Here is a 20,579-nt window from a genome sequence, read left to right on the forward strand (position 1 = left end):
CCGGTCCATTTGTGGATAGTAAGCACTACTGAAATCAAGTCTCGTGTGAGACAATTGCCATAAGCACCGCCAAAAGTGGCTAAGGAATCGCGTGTCGCGGTCGGAAACTATGGACAATGGAAGACCGTGGAGACGGTATACCTCTCGAAAATATAATTGTGCCACGTTCACAGCATCGGCAGTCTTTTTACACATAATAAAATGAACCATCTTAGAGAATCGATCAACTACAACAAAGATGGAATCATTACCTTTTTTGGTCCGAGGTAAACCCAACACAAAGTCCATGCTCACGTTAGTCCATGGGCCCTCTGGAATGGGTAGTGGCATATATAAACCGGCATTTGTAGCCACTCCTTTTGATACTTGGCACACCCTACAGCAGCGCACCAACTTCTCCACCTCCTTTCTCATGCTTGACCAATAAAACTTCTCCGCCACCAGCTGGAACGTTTTGTCCCGCCCCATGTGCCCTTCATTATGGCACTCTTGAATAATCCCCAACTAGAGACTACCCTCGGGGATGCATAGCTGAGTGCCCTTGAAAAGGAACCCATTATGCAGCCCAAAATCACTCCAATTACCCAACAACATCTCATCAACAATTGGCCCAAAAAGAGGGTCAGTTGATAAAGAATCCTTTAAAAGGTCAAAACCAATTACCTCATTTGCCATGGTGGTCAAGAGTGTCGACTTTCGGCTAAGGGCGTCGGCCACTTTGTTCAAAGGTCCTGACTTGTGGTTGATGGTGAAGGAGAATTGTTGCACATATGCAGCCCAATTTGCATGCCGGGAGGAAAGCTTATCTTGACTGTTGAGGTGCTTCAACACCTCAAGATCTGAGTACAAAATGAAATCATTGTAGGCGAGGTAGGAACTCCAATGCCTCAATGATTGCACTAATGCGTAAAACTCCACATCATAGGTGCTATAGTTGAGCCTTGAACCACTCAACTTCTCACTAAAAAATGCCACCGGTCTTCCACCTTGACTTAGAACCGCTCCAATGCCGACCTTGGAAGCGTCACAATGCAACTCAAATGGCAATTCAAAATCCGGAAGGACAAGTAGTGGAGTCGTTGTCAATTGAGTTTAATGAACTCAAATGCTTCGGTAGCCGCCTCACTCCAAGAGAATTTCCCCGCCTTCATACACTCCGTGATAGGTGCTATGATGGTGCTAAAATTATGAATGAAACGCCTATAAAAGGACACCAACCCATGAAAACTTCCTCGTGTAATGTTGTAGGAATGGACCAATCCTGAACGGCCACCACTTTTGCTTCGTCCACGGCCAACCCGTCTTTAGACACCACATAGCCAAGAAAAAGCACCGAATCTGTCATGAATGAGCACTTGGCCGGTGATGCGTAGAACTTCTCTTTCTGGAGCACTTGAAGTACTTCCCTCACATGTAGAAGGTGTGTCTCTCTATTAGGGCTGTAAATGAGTATGTCATCAAAGTATACGACGACAAACCTCCCAATAAAAGGCCGAAAAGCTTGATTCATCACCCTCATGAATGTGCTAGGTGCATTGGATAATCCGAACGGCATTACCAACCATTCAAAGAGTCCCTCCCGCGTCTTAAACGCTGTTTTCCACTCATCATTTGGTCGCAGCCGAATTTGATGGTATCCACTCCTTAGGTCCAGCTTGGTGAATATCGTTGCCCCACTCAATTGATCTAACAAATCATCCAACAAGGGAATAGGGAACCGATATCTCACGGTGATCTTGTTTATGGCCCTACTATCCACACACATCCTCCATGAACCATCATTCTTGAGGGTGAGTAAAGCCGGTACCGCACAAGGACTCAAGCTTTCTCGAATGTGTCCTTTGGCTAATAACCCCTCCACTTGTCGCCTCAACTCTTCATGCTCTTTGGGGCTCAAGCGGTAGTGTGGTCGATTGGGTAGGCTCGATCCCAACATCAAATCAATTTGGTGTTGTATGTCACGAAGAGGAGGTAGCTCATCGGGTAACTCAACCGGAAATACATCTGCAAATTCTTCGACTAACCCCTTGGCTTCTTCCGGCACCTCTTCTACCTTCTTGCCTTCTTTACACACTAGCAAGCACCCACAATCCACTTCTAGCATCTCCTTAACGAACTCATGTCTGGCCAACAATGTTTGACCTGTTCCGGTTGAAGGTTTGGGACATTCACCCGGATCGGGTAGGAGAGTGAGCTTCACATTGTCAACCAAGAAGTTGTATGTGTTCTTCCTTCCATCATGATGCGCATTCCTATCATATTGCCATGGTCTTCCAAGTAATATATGGCACGCATCCATTGCCACCACGTCACACCACACCTTATCCTTATATCTTTTCCCAATTGAAAAACTCACAAGGCAACGTTTAGACATAATTACCTCGTCTCCTTTCTTGAGCCACTCCAAGCGATATGGTGTAGGGTGCTTCTCCGTTGCAAGGCCCAATTTCCGAACAGCTTCCTCAGCCACGACGTTCTCACAGCTGCCCCCATCAATAACAAGTTTGCACCCCTTGCCTCCAACGGTGCAAATTGTGTGGAAAAGAGTATGGCGCTGTCCGTCATCTCCCTCTACCTTCCAGGGTGTATAACATATCCTTCGCACCATCAATAAAGGAGTGTCATCCCTAGTGGCAAATTCTTCTTCGGCTCCATCGTAATCATCAAAATTTGCTGCTTGCTCTTCTCCATCGCCTTGTTCATCGAAAGCTTCTCCCGAATCGATGAGTAAGGCCTTTCCATACTTCTCACCCTTGCGACAATCCGCCAACCTGTGTCCCATCTCTCCACAACGAAAACACTTGGGCCCGGTTGTAGCCCCGAGTCGGCTTGGCTGCCCCATGGGTGTGGGGTTTTTACTTGGGCCGGTAACTTGGGAAGGGGCCTCTCGAGTTGTGAATGGAACCCTTGACCGGTTGTAGCTTCCACCACCGCTACGTCCAAATAAGTTGAATGACCCACGTGCCGACGCCTTCTCAATTAACAACGCCCTTTGATGAGCCTCAGACACCTTAGAGGGGTCAAATAGGTTCAATGTGTCTTGAATTTGTGGCCTCAACCCTCCAATATACCGGGACACTAATTGCTCCTCCGTTTCAGACAAATCAACTCGTGTCAATAATTTGTTGAACTCCTCCGTGTATTCATTGACGTACTTCGAACCTTGACTCCAATTTTGCAGCCGTTGATACATGGTGCGTAGGTAGTTATGTGGCAAAAAGGTGGGTCACATCTTGCCCAATAATTGCTCACAATTGTCGAGTTTTCTCTTTCCCTTGCGTGCCCTAGCTTGCTTCAATTGCTGCCACCATGCCGCAGCCATTCCCCGAAATTTGGTTGCGACCAAAGAAACTCGCCGATCTTCCGGTACCTCCTTGAAGTCGAGAATCTCTTCAACTGCCGCCACCCAATCCAGAAATTCTTTGGGTTCAAGGCCTCCGTGGAATTCTGGAATATAAAGTTTGAACCCGCTCTCCCACAGATTAGCATGAGCTTGCGCAGGGGGTCGACGTCCCTGCGTTCGGCACTCCGCAAAAGGGTTTGCAGATCCATACCCGTCGTCGCCTTCGTCTTCCTCCTCCGGCATGCGTGGTGGGGGTCGACGTAGATGCCAATCATGGAGGCGTGCGTGGGCTAGTTGGGTGGTGAGGTCTTCAATTTGATCCCTTATAGCCGCAATCTGCCCTTCCTCGCGCCTTCCCGGTGTCACCTCATGTTCTTCATGAATTGAATCATCGCTTTCATACACGTTGTGCAACCTTGCAAAGCGGTTTCCCTTCCTCCCTCTTGTGTTTGGAGCCATGGAAAGTGATTGAGCTCTGATACCAACTGATGCAGCCTGACTATGTGGAAGCGAATAAAACAATACAAGAAGAAGGATAAATAATTCTCAGATCTTGAATCTATCAAGGATCTGAGAATTCTTCTCAAAACAATAGAGTCTATCTAGGGTTTTAAGGAAAATTTGAAGAAAACTCCTCTGAGTAATTCTTATTGAAGGAATACTGATCAAATAACATAAATTGTCCTTTCAAGAAGCTATAATTATGTATTTATAGCCCCAAAACCCCTAGTACTAATAAAGAACGGAATTATGGCTCCCACAACCCTAATCCAAGTAAAACAAATAAACTAAGTCGGTTTAAAACAAATAACAGCGAAAAAATAACATAGAGGGCCCAGAGTGCGCTCGATCGCAGGCATATTGCGATCGATCGCACTACCAGGGACTTGTGCGCTCGATCTTGCGCTCGATCGCAGGTGCGGTTGCAGTTCCAGGAACTTCTGCGCTCAATCATGCGATCGATTCACCGAAACAGGGGCCATCGGTCGCAGTTCCAGGAACTCCATTCTCCAAAACAGGGGAACTGCGCTCGATCGCAATCAAGGTGCGATCGATCACAATTCCAAGGGCTACTTCTTTTGCTGCACGAGTCTGGGATCGTGTCACCATCTTCTGGGGCGTCTTCACACACTTATCCATTCGGGTCTTCCTCATATACTCCCAGGCATTGTAGTCTACATCAAGAGGTCACAGCACAAGGTACAGATGGATGCGATGTTGGCCGCAAAGCGGGCGCAGACAGATGCGCTGTTGGCCGCAGAGCGAGAGCAGACAGCTGAACGGGTAGCTCTGCAAGTGGTAGAGCAGGTGGTTGTGCAGATGGCTGTATGCGCAATTAGCTGAAAAGGAGGCTCAAATGGCGGTGCATCTTGCGGAAAAGGAAGCTCAAATGACAGCAATGTTTGAGGCTTGTTTTCGCCAGCTCGAGGAAATTATGCAGTCGAGCTCCGCGCCCGAGGTGACTCGATACAAGGGAGCGCCAGACAGAGCTTCCCCACCTTTTGTGATTGTGAGACCGTCGGTCGATAGTAGATAAGGTAATGACATTTTTTAATGGTCAATGTGGTTTTAGAACTGTCTCTATATATATGTGCACTTCTAAATTTGTAGTTTGGATATGTTGTAGTGATTCTCATTAATGATGTTGCAAATCCTGTTGAATTTGGTTTATATCATGATTGGTTTGGTGGTGGATGTGGGTTATAGCTTCGCATTTGAAGTGTTTGGTATCGTGAAATGGACCACTAAGGTCCTTGTAGAATGTGACGTCCATTTGATTTGAGCACGAAAATATGTTGGGGGTGTAGATATAAATCTGAATTTGTTGAGTATGATGACCTTTGTTTACATAGTGATGTTACTTAATGATTAAGACTTGATAATATTATAGAATTTTGTTTAGTGATTGTTTGTTTTATCATTTGCAGCTAGTGGCTATCATGGAGAGGATGCTATTGATATCGATGATGACTTGGATTGAACAAATGGTTGGCCATTCGCACTTGGTGTACATAAGTTATTTTGTTGATGTAATAGTATTTGTGATAGTTTTCTTGATGTAGTTAGATACATATGATAACAGAAATTGTTTTATTGGTGTATATGTCTTTATTTGTGGTGTATAGTTTTATTGGTGTATAGTTTTTGTGGTTGGCCATTCGCACTTGGTGTATATCTTTTTATTTGTGATAACAGAGATAGTTTTATTGTGTCTTGAAGCTGGTTTTGGTTGATAGTTTGTTAGATGTACATCGAACTTGTATGTTTGTGATCGGCGTTGATGGATATGTATTATGTTATTTGCATGGATCGATGGATAGTTCCGTTGTAGTACATATGTAAATTGTATATCAGGTTAAATTCAAAATTCGGGTAGCATCCCGAAAAAATTCAAAAAAATATATAAGGGGGAAGCAAAAAAACAAATTTAAAAATGACCATTATTTTTGACGTGTCAAGTTTTTACACGTCACAATTTACTGACGTGTCAGTAGTGGCACGTCAGTAAAAATTTTGACGTGGCAAGAGTGGCACGTCAAAATTTTTTTTGACGTGTCAGTACTATCACGTCAGAAAATTTATTGACGTGTTAAATTGCCACGTTAATAATTTGTTGACGTGGCAATTTGACATGTCAATAAATTTTTTGATGTGCCACTTTTTGATACGTCAAAAATTATTGACATGTTAAATAATGACACATCAGAAAACCACCATTTTTGATACCCATAATTTTAACACCCGACACACGTTAATAATGACACTTCAATAAAGTTTAGTGGCGTGTCAGACCACTTAACACGTCAAAAATAGCCTGTAAAAAAAAATTATTTTTTGCAGTGAGAGAAGGCTGATACACTAATGAAAATATGTATAATAGTGTTTTGCCTCAAGTGTCATATGGCAGTTAGAGCGAAGAAAATAGAGTAGTCAAGCAGAATCATCCAACCAAAAGAAACAATTGATCTCCTTTTAGAGGAAGAAAATTCCATTGTATACCTTAAGACTATACTTCCCAAGCCAACCAGAATACCACCCTTCCTCTTCTAATCCTCATGTAAATAAGGGCTGTGTTTGGTGTTATTCTATACGTATTTTGTTCAACATTTTTTTTTATTTTAAAAAAAATCACCGTGAGTTTCACATATTTAAAAATGGATTTAAACATTTCTTATAGGAAGAAGGATAAAAAAATATATGCATAAACCAACATTTCTAGAGTTTAAATTTATGGGCTCTTTACCTTTTTTTTGTTTTTTGTTTTTTGTTTTTTTTTTTTTCAGATGGATGGGGGCCGGGAGGGGGAAGGCTTTTTACTTCACTTTATCCTTGAGCAGAGAGTAGTCTATCTACGTGACATATGTGAATGTGACGTAATAAGATGTGATGGTATTCATTCAACTCGATTCATTATATTCTTTGGGTAAAACAAAACAGCATAGGCACGCTGCGTGTAAAAATTAAATTTAAAAAAAAAAAAAAAAAAATTGCGCTGTCGTGCGTAGGCGTGCCACGCACGACGCGTGCTCCCAATCAGTGCTCATATTTTTTTGGGTAAAACAAAACAACATGCGGCATGCCGTGTAAAAAAATTTTTTTATAAAAAAAAAAAAGTTTAGCACTGTCGTGCGTGGGACGCACGACGCGTGCCAGTGCTCATATTCTTTTGGCCACAAAACAAACAAGAATACTTTTCCATTTCTCTTTTTGTGAGCCCACTTTTATTTTGTTCGAGCGCACTAATTGAGCTCGACTTTCTTTGTCTTTTCATTTGTGTACATCGAGTTCCCTATAAGCATGTGGCGAGGTTCCTTTTTCTTTTTTCTAATCGGTTTGAGGGAGTTTTTTTCTTTGAAAGATGTCTTTTATACTGCATGAGTGTAAAAAATAATACTGCTTTTATATATATATATCACGAGTGTCAAAAATAATGCTGAAATGTATGAAAGGATACTTAATTTCCATGCCACCACGGTCATAAATCGAACACGATTAGAAAATATTTTTTTTTTTTTTTTTTTTTTAACAAAAAGCATTATCTTGAGAAACGTTTCTATATATAAATAGCATTGTTTTATAAAAGTTGAAGGAGACACTCCTTCACTGGGAAAGAAAAAAGATTTCTATCTTTCTTTCAATGATTATCTCATTCAGACTTGATACAATAATAAAAGTAGCAATTAGTTATTGATGACAAAGACGCTTAAAAAACCAAACAAAAGCTAATGTGGACAAACCCATAAGATTCTTAGATGTTAAAGAAATAAATCACATGTCAAGGGCGGACTGGTACGAGCACGGCAGTCCAATAAAATAAAAATAACATATGAATATAATATAAACAAATAATATATTTGGTATGTTCCCTAACTTATTCCCTTTACAACATATCAACTTAATTTGAGGATCATTGAAAATTTGAAATCGCAGGTAACCGACTTAAGGACATCACTCTCTCTAATCTCCTAATTTTGAACGTCAAATCAACGCTAACGAATTCTCTGGTCCATTCCCAATTTCACTTTCCAATGTCTCTTCGCTTCAAATACTTGAGTTCTCTCTCATCTAAAACAATTTTGTGGGACAAGTTCCAACTGATCTAAGAAACCTGTTAATTAAATATTCAGATACTAAGTGTTGGTACAAATAATCTTAAAAGTAATTCAGCAAAGGAATTGAATTTCTTAACATCATTGGAAACGGCCCTACTAATTGAGGACTCAACTCACTAGACGAGTCACCTAACACCTCCACAGGAGTCTCAAAATTAGTAGGTAAATTACTTGAAGAGGGAGTTCATGCACTTTTTTCAGTAGCCGCAGTGTCTTTGAACATTATGTCTAATAAATAAAGGTTATCTAAACCTTTTTTCCCAGAATTTTGAAGCCACGGTAACCTCCTACATAATTAAAATGTTTATATTAATAACTAAAAGTACAAACTATTACTAAAAATATCATATTAATTGATGATGAGAGACACACCTTTAACTTCCTTTCCTACCATTCATTCGTTGCAACTATTGTTCCTTTGGTTGCGTCCCATCCTTATAATACAGTTTCACTTCCTTCAATTTGTTTCAAGCAGTCCAATCTTTTTTCAATGTGTCCCACTTATTCTTCAACGAATGATATTCTCATGACTTACCGGTCTTATTTCTAAATGCTACCTCAATATTCTTCCAACCATGTTTTGTAAAGTGGGTATTTGGTCGATTACCATCAAACACCTCATCCACATAGCTAGAGTTCACAAAAGATTGTAGTAAATTGTGATGTTCAAAGAACTCTAGCACCTGAGTTACTTTGTTTTGATTCAGGGTTAGGATTGGATATTGTATTTTGTTTATCCATCTACAAAATTATAATTTTAGAAATCTAGTAAGACACTAATATATTAACCATCTCATATACCAATAAAACCAAAATAATTATTAACATAAAAGTATAGCATTCAACTATATATAAACCATCAAAGCTTTATTTTAGTCTTTACTTTCGTCATTTTTTAGCTTATAAGGTGCAACATGTGTCTTTAATATATAAATAATTTTGAATTTATCCTTCACTATATTTCATATATGGACATGTGGAGTTGATACAAACATTGAAACGAAACAGCACTAAAAAAAAAAAAATTAAAAAGTCATTATTCTAAATTGTTACTGTGCAATGCACAGTAACGGATCACTGTGCATCCAGAAAAATACTCTAGTCTCTGTGCACTGCACAAGAAAAAAAATCAAATTATCACTGTTTATTACCCATTAAAATATATATATAAAAAAAATCATCACAAATTGTTACAGTGCAATACCCATTAAAAAATAAAAATAAAAATCCATCACAAATTGTTACTTACCTATAAAAAAAAAAAAGCCATAAAAAATCGTCACTATCCACATCACTATGCAATGCACAGTGACTTGGGAAAAATTATCATATTGGTCACTGAACAGTATAATTTTTTTTTAAAAAAAGAAAAAACCTCACACGGTTACTGTATATGCACTATCACATTACTGTGCGTGTACAGTGATCTATCATTGCATACTATGATGGATTGCAGATCACTATGCATGCACGGCAATCTAAATAAAATTTTGAAAAAAAGAATCACAATTTTACTCTGTAGAAATGGTCGAAAAACATAAACGCATATATAAAAAGGCATAGTAATGATACAAACCACATAAAACAACACCGAACACCAAACAGTGGAAAGTTTTACAAAAGTAAATGAGTTATATGGAGAGAAATAAAATATTAAGGTGAGATTATTACCTGGTAGAGAGGCAGATAGATGGACAACAGCGACGCACACTGCTACAGGGTGGAGAAAGGATGAACGAGACAGAGAGGATGAAGAAAAAAAGAGAAAATACGGGTTTTAATATATTTAGGTGGGCATTCTTAGTATTTTTTTCATTCCGGCCCAAAAAAATGTAACTATTGCGCCAAATATCTTTTTTATAGAAATTGTGATTTTATTTTAAATTCGTACTTTTTCAAATAAGCACCTTCTAATCAGCTTATAGAAATCGTAGATTTTTTTGCGCTTTTAAAATCGCAATCCCAAATACCCTAAAATTGCGATTTGGTTTAAAATAGTAGATTATTTTTTTAAAAACGCACTCCCAAACGCACCTAAGTGTTGGTGCAAATAATCTTGAAAGTAAATCAGCAAAGGAATTGAATTTCTTAACATCTTTGGAAAACTACATCAAACTAATCGAAAACCTATCTTTTTAATTAAACATATGAATTTTCATGTTATCCTTATTTATTTATTTATTTTTTGGATAAGTGTCGTGTTAGACCTTAATTTCCAGAAGTTGTCCTGATTCAATGATCACATTATTATTCACATGGACATTAAATAGTCGCCATGTCAATTAAACGGCTACGACCCATTCACATAGCTAGTCCAAAACAAAAGCTCCTCCAAAAGTTGCTGTTCTTAAAGAGCAATAATTTATCCACGAAGGACATTCTCGTAAGCAACAATTTATGTTGTCTTCTGACTTGGTTTCCTTGTTTAATTATTAAAGTTTGAAAATGAAAGAGACAACAGGACTCCCAAAGCCAAGCCCATCCCAATAATTCACATTCAGATATTGAAATGAGAAGTGAAACTGCCGTTCAATGTATGTTTTTTTTTCTAATTATTGGAGAAGTGATGATTTACTATAGAATTAAAATTAGAGGTTAATTTTGAATTTTAACTCCATCAATTCAATTTTATTTAAATTAAATATTTCACGTATTAAATTTTACTTATTAAAAATGTTAAAATATTAATTAAATAATTAAATTTACATATTTATATGAACTTAAGCTTTTAGAATTATTGATGATTTAATATATAGTCCAAAAACTTTGGCCATTTATTTCAATATATTGTTTCATGTATTCTTTGGCCCCATAAGAATGTCTAGCTCCATCCCTGCCAGAAACCCAAGATGATAATCCTAATTTCAACAGCAAAAGAGAAAATTCATATTGCAAAATTAAGCCCAATTGATCAGTGCAAAATTAACTATGACCGACTTACAACATCTCATTTTAATAATTTTATTATTATCTTTCTTTGTTAGATATTCAATTCAAGAGCATCCCCAACTGAATATCAACCACTTGAACTCAAATTTTCATCAACAAAAATGAAAAAAATTAAAAAGAAAATGCAAAGAGTGCGTATAGGCCAGGAGGAGTGGTAATCATCGGAAACCACAACCAGCTCCTAAAATTTGCTTTGAATTACTGTTGAGCATGAGGCACGTGGATTAATATCTAGTCCCATGCATTCAATTCTAAGTGCGTCATTGTGCCAACACTTGCTCATTGTGCCAACAACCAAGTGCGTCATGGTCACAAAATTTCTTTGAGGGGGCCGCAAAGCCTTGGCCTTTCCACTCTGCTAAAGTAGTGATTAGATTCCACGTCACATGCACTCATTATTATTATTATTATTATTATAAAGAGTACATCAGCGTGAGTGAACAGTACTTACGCTAACATACTTTATAATAAAAAATAATATTAAAAAAATATTAAAATAATAATATTAAAAAAATAATATTATAAAGTACACCAATGTGAATACTGTTCACTCACGCTGATATGCTCTGTATCACTACTCTTATTATAATAGTTGCTTGCCCACGTAGAGTTTCATTTCTTAGCTCAAGTGCTTTGTGCTTAGTGATGCTAGAAAGAAAGAAAGGATGAGAATCGGATTGGTTGGAACTGGTAGCCCTAGCAAAAATAATTTTAAGAAACACTATATATATGAACCAAATTTTTTTAATACACACATAATAAAAAATTAAGATTATCTTCCGTTCATTTGAACCACAATAAAAGGATCATAGCTTATCAGCTTATTTTAATTAGTTATAAAATTGTGTACCAAACTTTCCACTGTCCAATTGTGAGTCTATCAGCACTACTTTGTCTAACAAAGATAATCAAGAAATGCTTTAGAAGATACGAACCTCTTTAAATAAAATATTGCACCTATTTTTAAATATGATGAAGTTTTTTTTCTAAATTAGATTGGAAAAATCCTTCAACATATTCTATAAAAATGACATGTATCAGGGTCAAATGTCTTAAGTTCGATCCTTTATAAAAAGTAAAATTATAAGAAAGACTAGAGTCTGCTCAAATATAATGTGTTTTTTAATATTATCAATAGATCAAATTTTAAAAATTTATTTAAAGTTGAACGATAATTTTAAAAATAACATAATTCAACCTTTTAGCACTACTCAACTCTAAGGCTCAAGAATTAATAATGTATTGCATCGAGGAACACATTGTAGCCAAAAACCTGTCCCACGTGGTCTATCGTGCACAATGGCCCCATTTGCCAACAGTACAGAACGGTACTGTAGCTGGAACGGTACTGTTTCAGCTACAGTACCATCCTTTAAAAAATAATTTTTTTTTCTTTAAAAAAAAAATGAAAAATATTAAAAACTTAATAAAAACTGCACTAAACGTAAGGCCAAGTTGGGGCATTAAATTATTATTATTTTTTCTTAAAAAAAAAAAAAAACGGAGAAAGAGATCGGTATCGGACCCACCGGTAATGGGTGGTTCAACACCCCTACATGGCCAGTGGTCCACACCCCTTACAAAAGGGACCTGTGCATTGGTGGTCGACCACCCTAGTGGGTCGGAGGTCGCTTGGCAACCCTATAATTGCCATATAGGCCGAAACCACCTCCCACCCCGGGCCCCAAATGCACCTCGGGATCCTTTTATTTTTTGTTTGGGCCATAGGCCGAACCACCCCCTTCACGGGTAGTCGAACCACCCCATACCGCCTACTTGGTGATTTGAGCCACCCTGGCCAAAAATGGTGGTCTTACCAACCGCATTTTGGCCATAAGTGTTTTCTTCATATTATTATTTTAAGAAAAAAATAATAATAATTTTAATGCCCAAAACGACACCGTTTTGGGCTGGGTTTTTTTTTTTTTTAAGTTTTTTAATATTTTTCATTTTTTTTAAAAAAAAAGAAGAAAAAAAATCATTTTTTTAAGGATGGTACTGTAGTTGGAACAGTACCATTCCAGCTACATTGCCGTTCCACACTGTTGGCAAACGGGGCCAATAGGACAAACATCAAATCCCAAAGTGGATGCAAATGTTGAAATGTCCTATTTTCTTCGATACCCACAAAGTCGAGTCACAATATTAAATAAAATATAAGCACTTTCATATTGAGATACAAATTTAATATGGAAAAAATATAAAAAAAAGTCCCTCAAATTATCAGTTATTTTCATTTTAGCTCTTTAATGTTCAAAAAGTAATAAATTAGCTCTCTAAATTACCAAACAGTTACAATTTTACCACTCCGTTAGTCATTATCGTCAAATAGGATGAAAAATTCAAAACTATGTCATTTCATCAAGGTTAAAATGACGTAGTTTGGAGCTTTTTTTTTTTTTTTTTTTTTTTTTCTTTTTCAAAACAACGTCGTTTTTTGTGGAGGCATTTTTTAAATTGATTTTTTTTTTTAATGGAATTTTAGTAACTTAACTTTGCCAAAACGACATCATTTTGCATTTTTTATCCAATTTGATGGTGTTGACAAATGGAGTGGCCAAATTGCAACTGTTTTGTAATTTGTAGCGCTATTTTATCACTTTTTGAACATTAAGAATTTTAAAATAGAAATGAATAGTAGTTTGGGGGCTAAAAAATATTTTTTCCTTTTAATATTTTATCTTTAAAAGTTTAAATTAATTAATTTGAATTGAATGGTTTTATTTTTATTCTTTTTTTTTTGTCATTACTATTTGATATGACATTCACCATATTTAACTGATCACATGACACTTGTGGCGCTTCAGTCCCCACTTTCAACCTTTGATTTTATTTTCTCTTAAACATATGCCATGAGAAGTCCAATGATTATATATTGTTTGTTCTCGACTCTTCTTCTTTTGCATACTTACGATTTAATAGGATTCTCTCGTTTAATATTCGGAAATATGTGAAAAATGAAATGAATAGTAATTTTTATTTTATTATTTTTTAAGAAAAAAAAAAAATAGTTTCACAATCCTATAAAAAGCGGACGGCCAATACTCTTCTTTGCCAAGTCATTAATAATTCTAAGAAAAAAATGGATGAGAGTTTGAGGGATGCTGCTCAGCAAGGAAGTGTCGATGCCTTGTATTCATTGATACAGAGAGATGCATATGTTTTGGATAAGATGGAAAAAAGTCCATTTGTTAATACTCCTTTACACATAGCTGCATCTGTAGGGCACACTCAGTTTGCCATGGAGATCATGAGATTAAAGCTATCATTTGCTAATTAGCTTAATCAAGATGGCTTCTCCCCCATGCACCTTGCTTTGCAAAACAACCAAACTCAAGTGGTGCTCCAGCTACTTGATGTGGATAAAGACCTTGTTCGTGTCCAAGGAAGGGAGGGTGGGACTCCTTTGCATTACGCAGCTCAAACAGAAGAACTTGATCTTTTGGCTGAATTTATAAAAGTCTGCCCCAAATTTATTGAAGATGTAACAATTCATAGAGAGACTGTCCTGCATATTGCCCTCAAACACAACATGTTCGATGCTTTTCTCCTCTTGTTGGGATGGCTTCGGCGGGCCTGGTTTAAAAATGCCTCATTGTGGGAGAAGAAGTTACTGAATTGGCAGGATGAGAAAGGCAACACTGTGTTGCACATTGCTGTATCAAAAAATCAACCCCAGGAAAGTTCTATACACTCATGTTTTCTACTCTGATAGTGTTAGTACAATGAAGGTATATCTTGCTGTACGTACGTGCAAAGAGGTTACTATAAGGATTCAATCACAAAAACGTGCTAAAAAGTGTCTTTAAAATGATTTTACTTGAACTTGGTAGCTAGTCAGGGATGTTTTATGTTTTTGTTTTAATATCGTTAATTTATATCATTTGCTTTTGTTTACGAAAAAATATAAAAAAAGCCTCTCAAACTACCAAAATGTATCAAAATGGCCACTTATTTTTTTTTATATTCCTATAATACCCCTATTATTTTTACAAATAAAATAATAAAATAATTGTAAAAAAAAAAATTAAAAAAAAAACCAAAAATTAGTGAAAAATACAAAAAAACCAATGGGCGAATAAATAACAAAAAAAAAAAAAAAAAGCTTTTTGGAATAAATAAATAATTAGTCACTCAAGTTGGCCTAAATTACAAATTGATTCATGTCGTATTAAAGTAAAATCAATGGGCAAATAAAAATAATTTTTTAACAGAATTTGACTCCAGGGACTAAATTATTTATTTTTTATTTTAGAATATCTCAAGAACTGTACCTTTGATTTTACTTTAATACGACATGAATAGTTACTGTAGTTGGCCTAAATTATTTATTTATTCCAAATTTTTTTGGTTTTTTTTTTTACAATTATTTTATTATTTTATTTGTTAAATGAATAGGGATATTATAGGAATATAAACAAATAAGTGACCTTTTTGATACATTTTAATAGTTTGGGAGATATTTTTATACTTTTTAACATTGGGGGACTATATTGCAAACGGTTGATAATTTATAGGGCTTTTTATATTTTTCCCTTTTGTTTAATTTGGTTCCTTTTCTAGTTTGCTTTAACATTTGGCGGGTTGAATAGTATAGCCGTATAATAGGCTATTATATATTGATGAGATCATGGTTGTGCATCTTTATTATATCATGCAGATTGTACGATTGATATTGAATTTTAAGTCCTTCTTCCGCTGTAAAGTTGACATAAGCACCAAGAATATCAGGGGTTACACCACGTCTAACATGTTACAAGGAAATACACCTGACAAGCAAAACCAACAGATCAAGGACATGCTACATTGTGCCAAATGTTTTAGTATCTTCTATCTTTCGAGAGTTGAATCTTTTGCAGACTACTTGAAATCTCCAGTCCAAATTGACAAGAAGATGTACATATTCTTTCTCCGTCAAAGAACAAAAATGACAAATGACACACGCAATATCTTATTGGTGGTTGCTGCGCTGCTTGCAACAGTCACCTTTCAAGCAACCCTCAGCTCCCCTGGCGGACTTTGGCAAGATAACAAGTTGGCCGATACCATTGCCCCCATCGGTGCTATTGTTGAAGATGCACACTATACGGGGATAGCAATCATGGATGAATACCTTTTCGTTGTACTTGCGGTTTTAAATGTGATATCCTTTTTTATAACAGTTTTTACCATATTCGTTCTCCTCCCTCGAAGTGGTTTGTTCTTCCTACCCCTTTATATCTTCTCTCTGTGTTTTGTCGCGTCATTATTGATCACATCTCCATTAGACTTCGTTTCTGGGTTACATGATCTGGAGGTAGTTGCTTTCATGTTTTCTCCTCTGTTGGTTCCAGTTTTGGAAGGCATTGTGAGGTTTAGGCGTAGGAAACTTTTCAAAGCCTTTCTACCCAAAGTCAAAGTGCTTGACCCAACTCTTACATAGATGGGTGCCGAGTCAAGCATCTAGCTAGCTACTTAGTTCGTTGGTTACTGAACGTATGGGTTCTGCAGTATTTGTTTCCTTTGTTTTTCTGTTTTGATTGGTTTGTATTCTTGTATAGGTGTGTTTTGGGCTGGTTTTAGCTTGTTTGCTGTGGACAGTAGTTGTTAGGGGTGAGCACGGGTCAGTTTGTGGCGGATTTCTGCAGTTTTCCTACCTGAACCTGCACCCTGCGGGTTGGAAAATTTCAACCCGGGTGGCTGGCACAAGGAACAAAATCTGCGCGGGTCGGGTTATATAGATCGGGGCGGGGTATGTAACGCCCCGATATTTGAACTAGCAAATATCGAAGTCGTGACGCTGCAACTTTAGAAAATACAATCTTACAATGGAGTATGTATATTTTTTTCTTTTTCTATGATCTAAGAATAACTTACACAACACCATTGAGCTGACTGAAATACCTCAAGGTGATATATTATTAAATAAAATAGAAACATGGTTTTTATTACAACATATGTACATACTAGGTGTACCAAATATATGCCACATATGGCACCTAAATTAACATAGTAATATCTATTAAGTTTACACACATCACCATACATAATAAAAGCGATTAACATAAATGAGACTTGCTCCATAGAGTAAGCATAAATCCTGCAGCAGATGGTCTATCAACCATCAAAACCAGTAAAAGGACCATCGTCCTCACTTTCTATCCTGCATCAAGATCTATGTAAAGATGACGTTATCATATTTACATAGGCAAACAAGTGAGTAATCTATTTTCCTAGATATAAAGACTAAAAAGACTAGTTTGAACAAATAAAATTAAAGACTAAAATATATAATAATGAATGAGTTGTGAATGCAGCGTAATAACAGATTAGTTTGTGTTTTATGATAATCTTTCTTCACACCTCTTCTCATGAGCTCTCAGCCCGCTTACGTCCATTATGTCCCTCACACTTTAGAGGTTTACCTGTTTGGTGCTGGCAACTACACCGCCCCAGCTTAGTTATATATTAGTCCTTTTGGACGGTTATATACCCCCATCCACTGAGATACCGACAGTTCCTCGCGGCAATCCACCCAGCTTGTTCTTAAGGTGGCTATCTTATCAGCCCATTTTATTAGACACATTATGCAGCAGTTGTATTGTAAAATTATATCAATAAGACAAAATAAGAATTTCTATAACGATAAAACAAAGCTAGTACTCAGTAAGTATATACATACTTACTCTCCTTAATGTAGTATTCTGCTCCACTTCTGCATACAATACATACATACAAACAATACTTAGTTCATTCTCCAATAATATCATTGTTTAAAAGATCCTCATCTTTTTATATTTATTTATTATCCGTCACTTCATCTTTACTTACTCATTTTATTAAGTCAATTTAAGATAGTTATTTATAACTAGTTAAATGACTTAATGTAAATGTTAAATGCATATTTCGGGGATGAGATCAAATGGTCCTTACCGCCAGAAATATGAACAGAAATTTAAATGACATAAAAGAAACGACTGAATGTAAATGTTAAATGCATATTTCGGGGATGAGATCAAATGGTCCTTACCGCCAGAAATATGAACAGAAATTTAAATGACATAAAAGAAATGATTGAATGTAAATGTTAAAAGCATATTTCGGGGATGAGATCAAATGATCCTTACCGCCAGAAATATGAACAGAAATTTAAATGACATAAAAGAAATGACTGAATGTAAATACTGTAAAGTAAATAATATATTTATATGTCCTTAATTGATTTTGTCCACTAACTCTTTATTATTAATTCACTTGTATCCATTACTTTATTTTACATTATACGCTTATTGGGTCTTTAAACAATTAAATGAGAATAAGTGATAAAAGCAATAAATCATGATATTTATACAAGAAACACTTACCCAATAATCCTTAGAAGTAAAACTCCACCAAATCTTCTCTAGGTAGCTAGTTTAGAAAAACACTTGAACACTACAAGAAAGATCTAAGCTATATGGTATTTGGCTAGGACTAAGAAATAAAATGAAAGGAGGAGCAAACAATTTTACTTGTTCTAAGATTGTAAAAACTCAAGTGAAAGTGAATTTAGCTATAGGCTCTATTTATAAGAGAATGAATGGTTAGGATTTATTTTTACACATTTGATCTAAGGGTTGAGATATATTTAACCAAAAGAATGAACATAGTCCATATTTCATGCTCTATACCAATTGATATTTTCGTCCAAAATGAGGGCAGTGTATTCCGATCCATTTTTCAATGTCCAAACGTACTCCGATTGACATGAAATTTTGAAAGTAGATAGAGGACTCCGAAACAAACATTTTATATTTTTGGTTTGACTTCATCCGAGTTCGTTTGAGTCTACTTTTGGCCTGTACAAAGTTTCCGATTCAACTTAGGCTTTAATCTATTTGCATTCCCACTTGGCCACTTGCCTTATTAAATCATTATAATCATGATATTTACTATAATCATCATTACTAGAAGACTTTAAGCTTTCAACAAAGGTAGCTAGCCTTGGTATCTTTCTTAAGCAGTTTTAATCTCATTTAGACAGTATGAAAATTAAGACACTGCTTTTTAGGCTAAAAACTGAAAAGCTTCAAATTAATTTCTAACTTCACTAAACACCAATATAAATAATTTATTTACTAGATTGAGTTTAATTATGCCCATAAACATATTAGTGAAGCTAAATTTTAGAATTGAAGTGATATACAAAAGATGTCAAAAATCAATGTAATATACATTTAACACTAAATAGTTATTCAATATCATTAATCCACATATCATTGATCTAATTTATTCATTCATATTTTTAATCTTATTTAATATTATTTAAATAAGAGCTTTAAAATCTAGGTCGTTACATTCTACCCACCTTATTGGAATTTCGTCCCCGAAATTAAGGCATTCAAATTATCACATAACCTCAATATGAGCAACTTAAATTTTACTGTAACGTCTAATCCTCAGTCATATCTTGCACTTAATCTCTAACCTTTTATCGTATGGTAATTTTCTAAGAAAAAGGGTGTAAGAAAATAATGTTCCTCAATCTTCTATTCATATACTCTATAGCTTCGACGCACTACTTCTTAAGTTTCAGTGTTTTCACTTAGGTACTACACTTTTATACAGTACCATGATTTATCTACCAACTCAAAACATCAACTGAAGTATTTAATAATATCACTCAAACATGTAAATAACATAGTTGCGCTTCTATCGCTAATACTTTATTCTCAAACAAAAGTTTTTATAAAAAGTTATGAGTATTTTATTTAGTGAAGCTCTTGTGTTGTATACCCTAGTTCTAGTGTGATACTAACTTTCCCATAGAGCAAACCGCTCTGATACCATAATGTAACGCCCCGATATTTGAACTAGCAAATATCGAAGTCGTGACGCTGCAACTTTAGAAAATACAATCTTACAGCGGAGTATGTATATTTTTTTCTTTTTCTATGACCTAAGAATAACTTACACAACACAGTTGAGCTGACTGAAATACCTCGAGGTGATATATTATTAAATAAAATAGAAACATGGTTTTCATTACAACATATGTACACACTAGGTGTACCAAATATATGCCACAGACGGCACCTAAATTAACATAGTAATATCTATTAAGTTTACACACATCACCATACATAATAAAAGCGATTAACATAAATGAGACTTGCTCCATAGAGTAAGCATAAATCCTGCAGCAGATGGTCTATCAACCATCAAAACCAGTAAAAGGACCATCGTCCTCACTTTCTATCCTTGCATCAAGATCTATGTAAAGATGACGTTATCATATTTACATAGGCAAACAAGTGAGTAATCTATTTTCCTAGATATAAAGACTAAAAAGACTAGTTTGAACAAATAAGATTAAAGACTAAAATATATAATAATGAATGAGTTGTGAATGCAGCGTAATGACAGATTAGTTTGTGTTTTATGATAATCTTTCTTCAGACCTCTTCTCATGAGCTCTCAGCCCGCTTACGTCCGTTATGTCCCTCACACTTTAGAGGTTTACCTGTTTGGTGCTGGCAACTACACCGCCCCAGCTTAGTTATATATTAGGCCTTTTGGACGGTTATATACCCCCATCCACTGAGATACCGACAGTTCCTCGCGGCAATCCACCCAGCTTGTTCTTAAGGTGGCTATCTTATCAGCCCATTTTATTAGACACATTATGCAGCAGTTGTGTTGCAAAATTATATCAA

General features: G+C 36.1%; 2 protein-coding genes across 2 annotated transcripts; one reads left to right on the top strand and one right to left on the bottom strand.

Annotated features, from left to right (window-relative positions):
• Positions 1-504: 504 nt before the first annotated feature.
• On the bottom strand, positions 505-3,193 carry LOC132174190 (uncharacterized). Its single transcript, XM_059585882.1, has 2 exons — positions 1,229-3,193; positions 505-1,014 (listed from the first exon to the last, which is right to left on the bottom strand). The coding sequence occupies exons 1-2, from the start codon at positions 3,191-3,193 to the stop codon at positions 505-507; spliced, it is 2,475 nt and encodes an 824-aa protein (XP_059441865.1).
• Positions 3,194-14,209: 11,016 nt separating this feature from the next.
• LOC132174191 (ankyrin repeat-containing protein BDA1-like) lies at positions 14,210-16,327 on the top strand. The gene is made up of 2 exons (XM_059585883.1): positions 14,210-14,563; positions 15,566-16,327. The coding sequence occupies exons 1-2, from the start codon at positions 14,210-14,212 to the stop codon at positions 16,325-16,327; spliced, it is 1,116 nt and encodes a 371-aa protein (XP_059441866.1).
• Positions 16,328-20,579: the final 4,252 nt, after the last annotated feature.

This window comes from Corylus avellana, chromosome ca3 (assembly GCF_901000735.1).
Source record: "Corylus avellana chromosome ca3, CavTom2PMs-1.0".
NCBI lineage: Eukaryota > Viridiplantae > Streptophyta > Magnoliopsida > Fagales > Betulaceae > Corylus > Corylus avellana.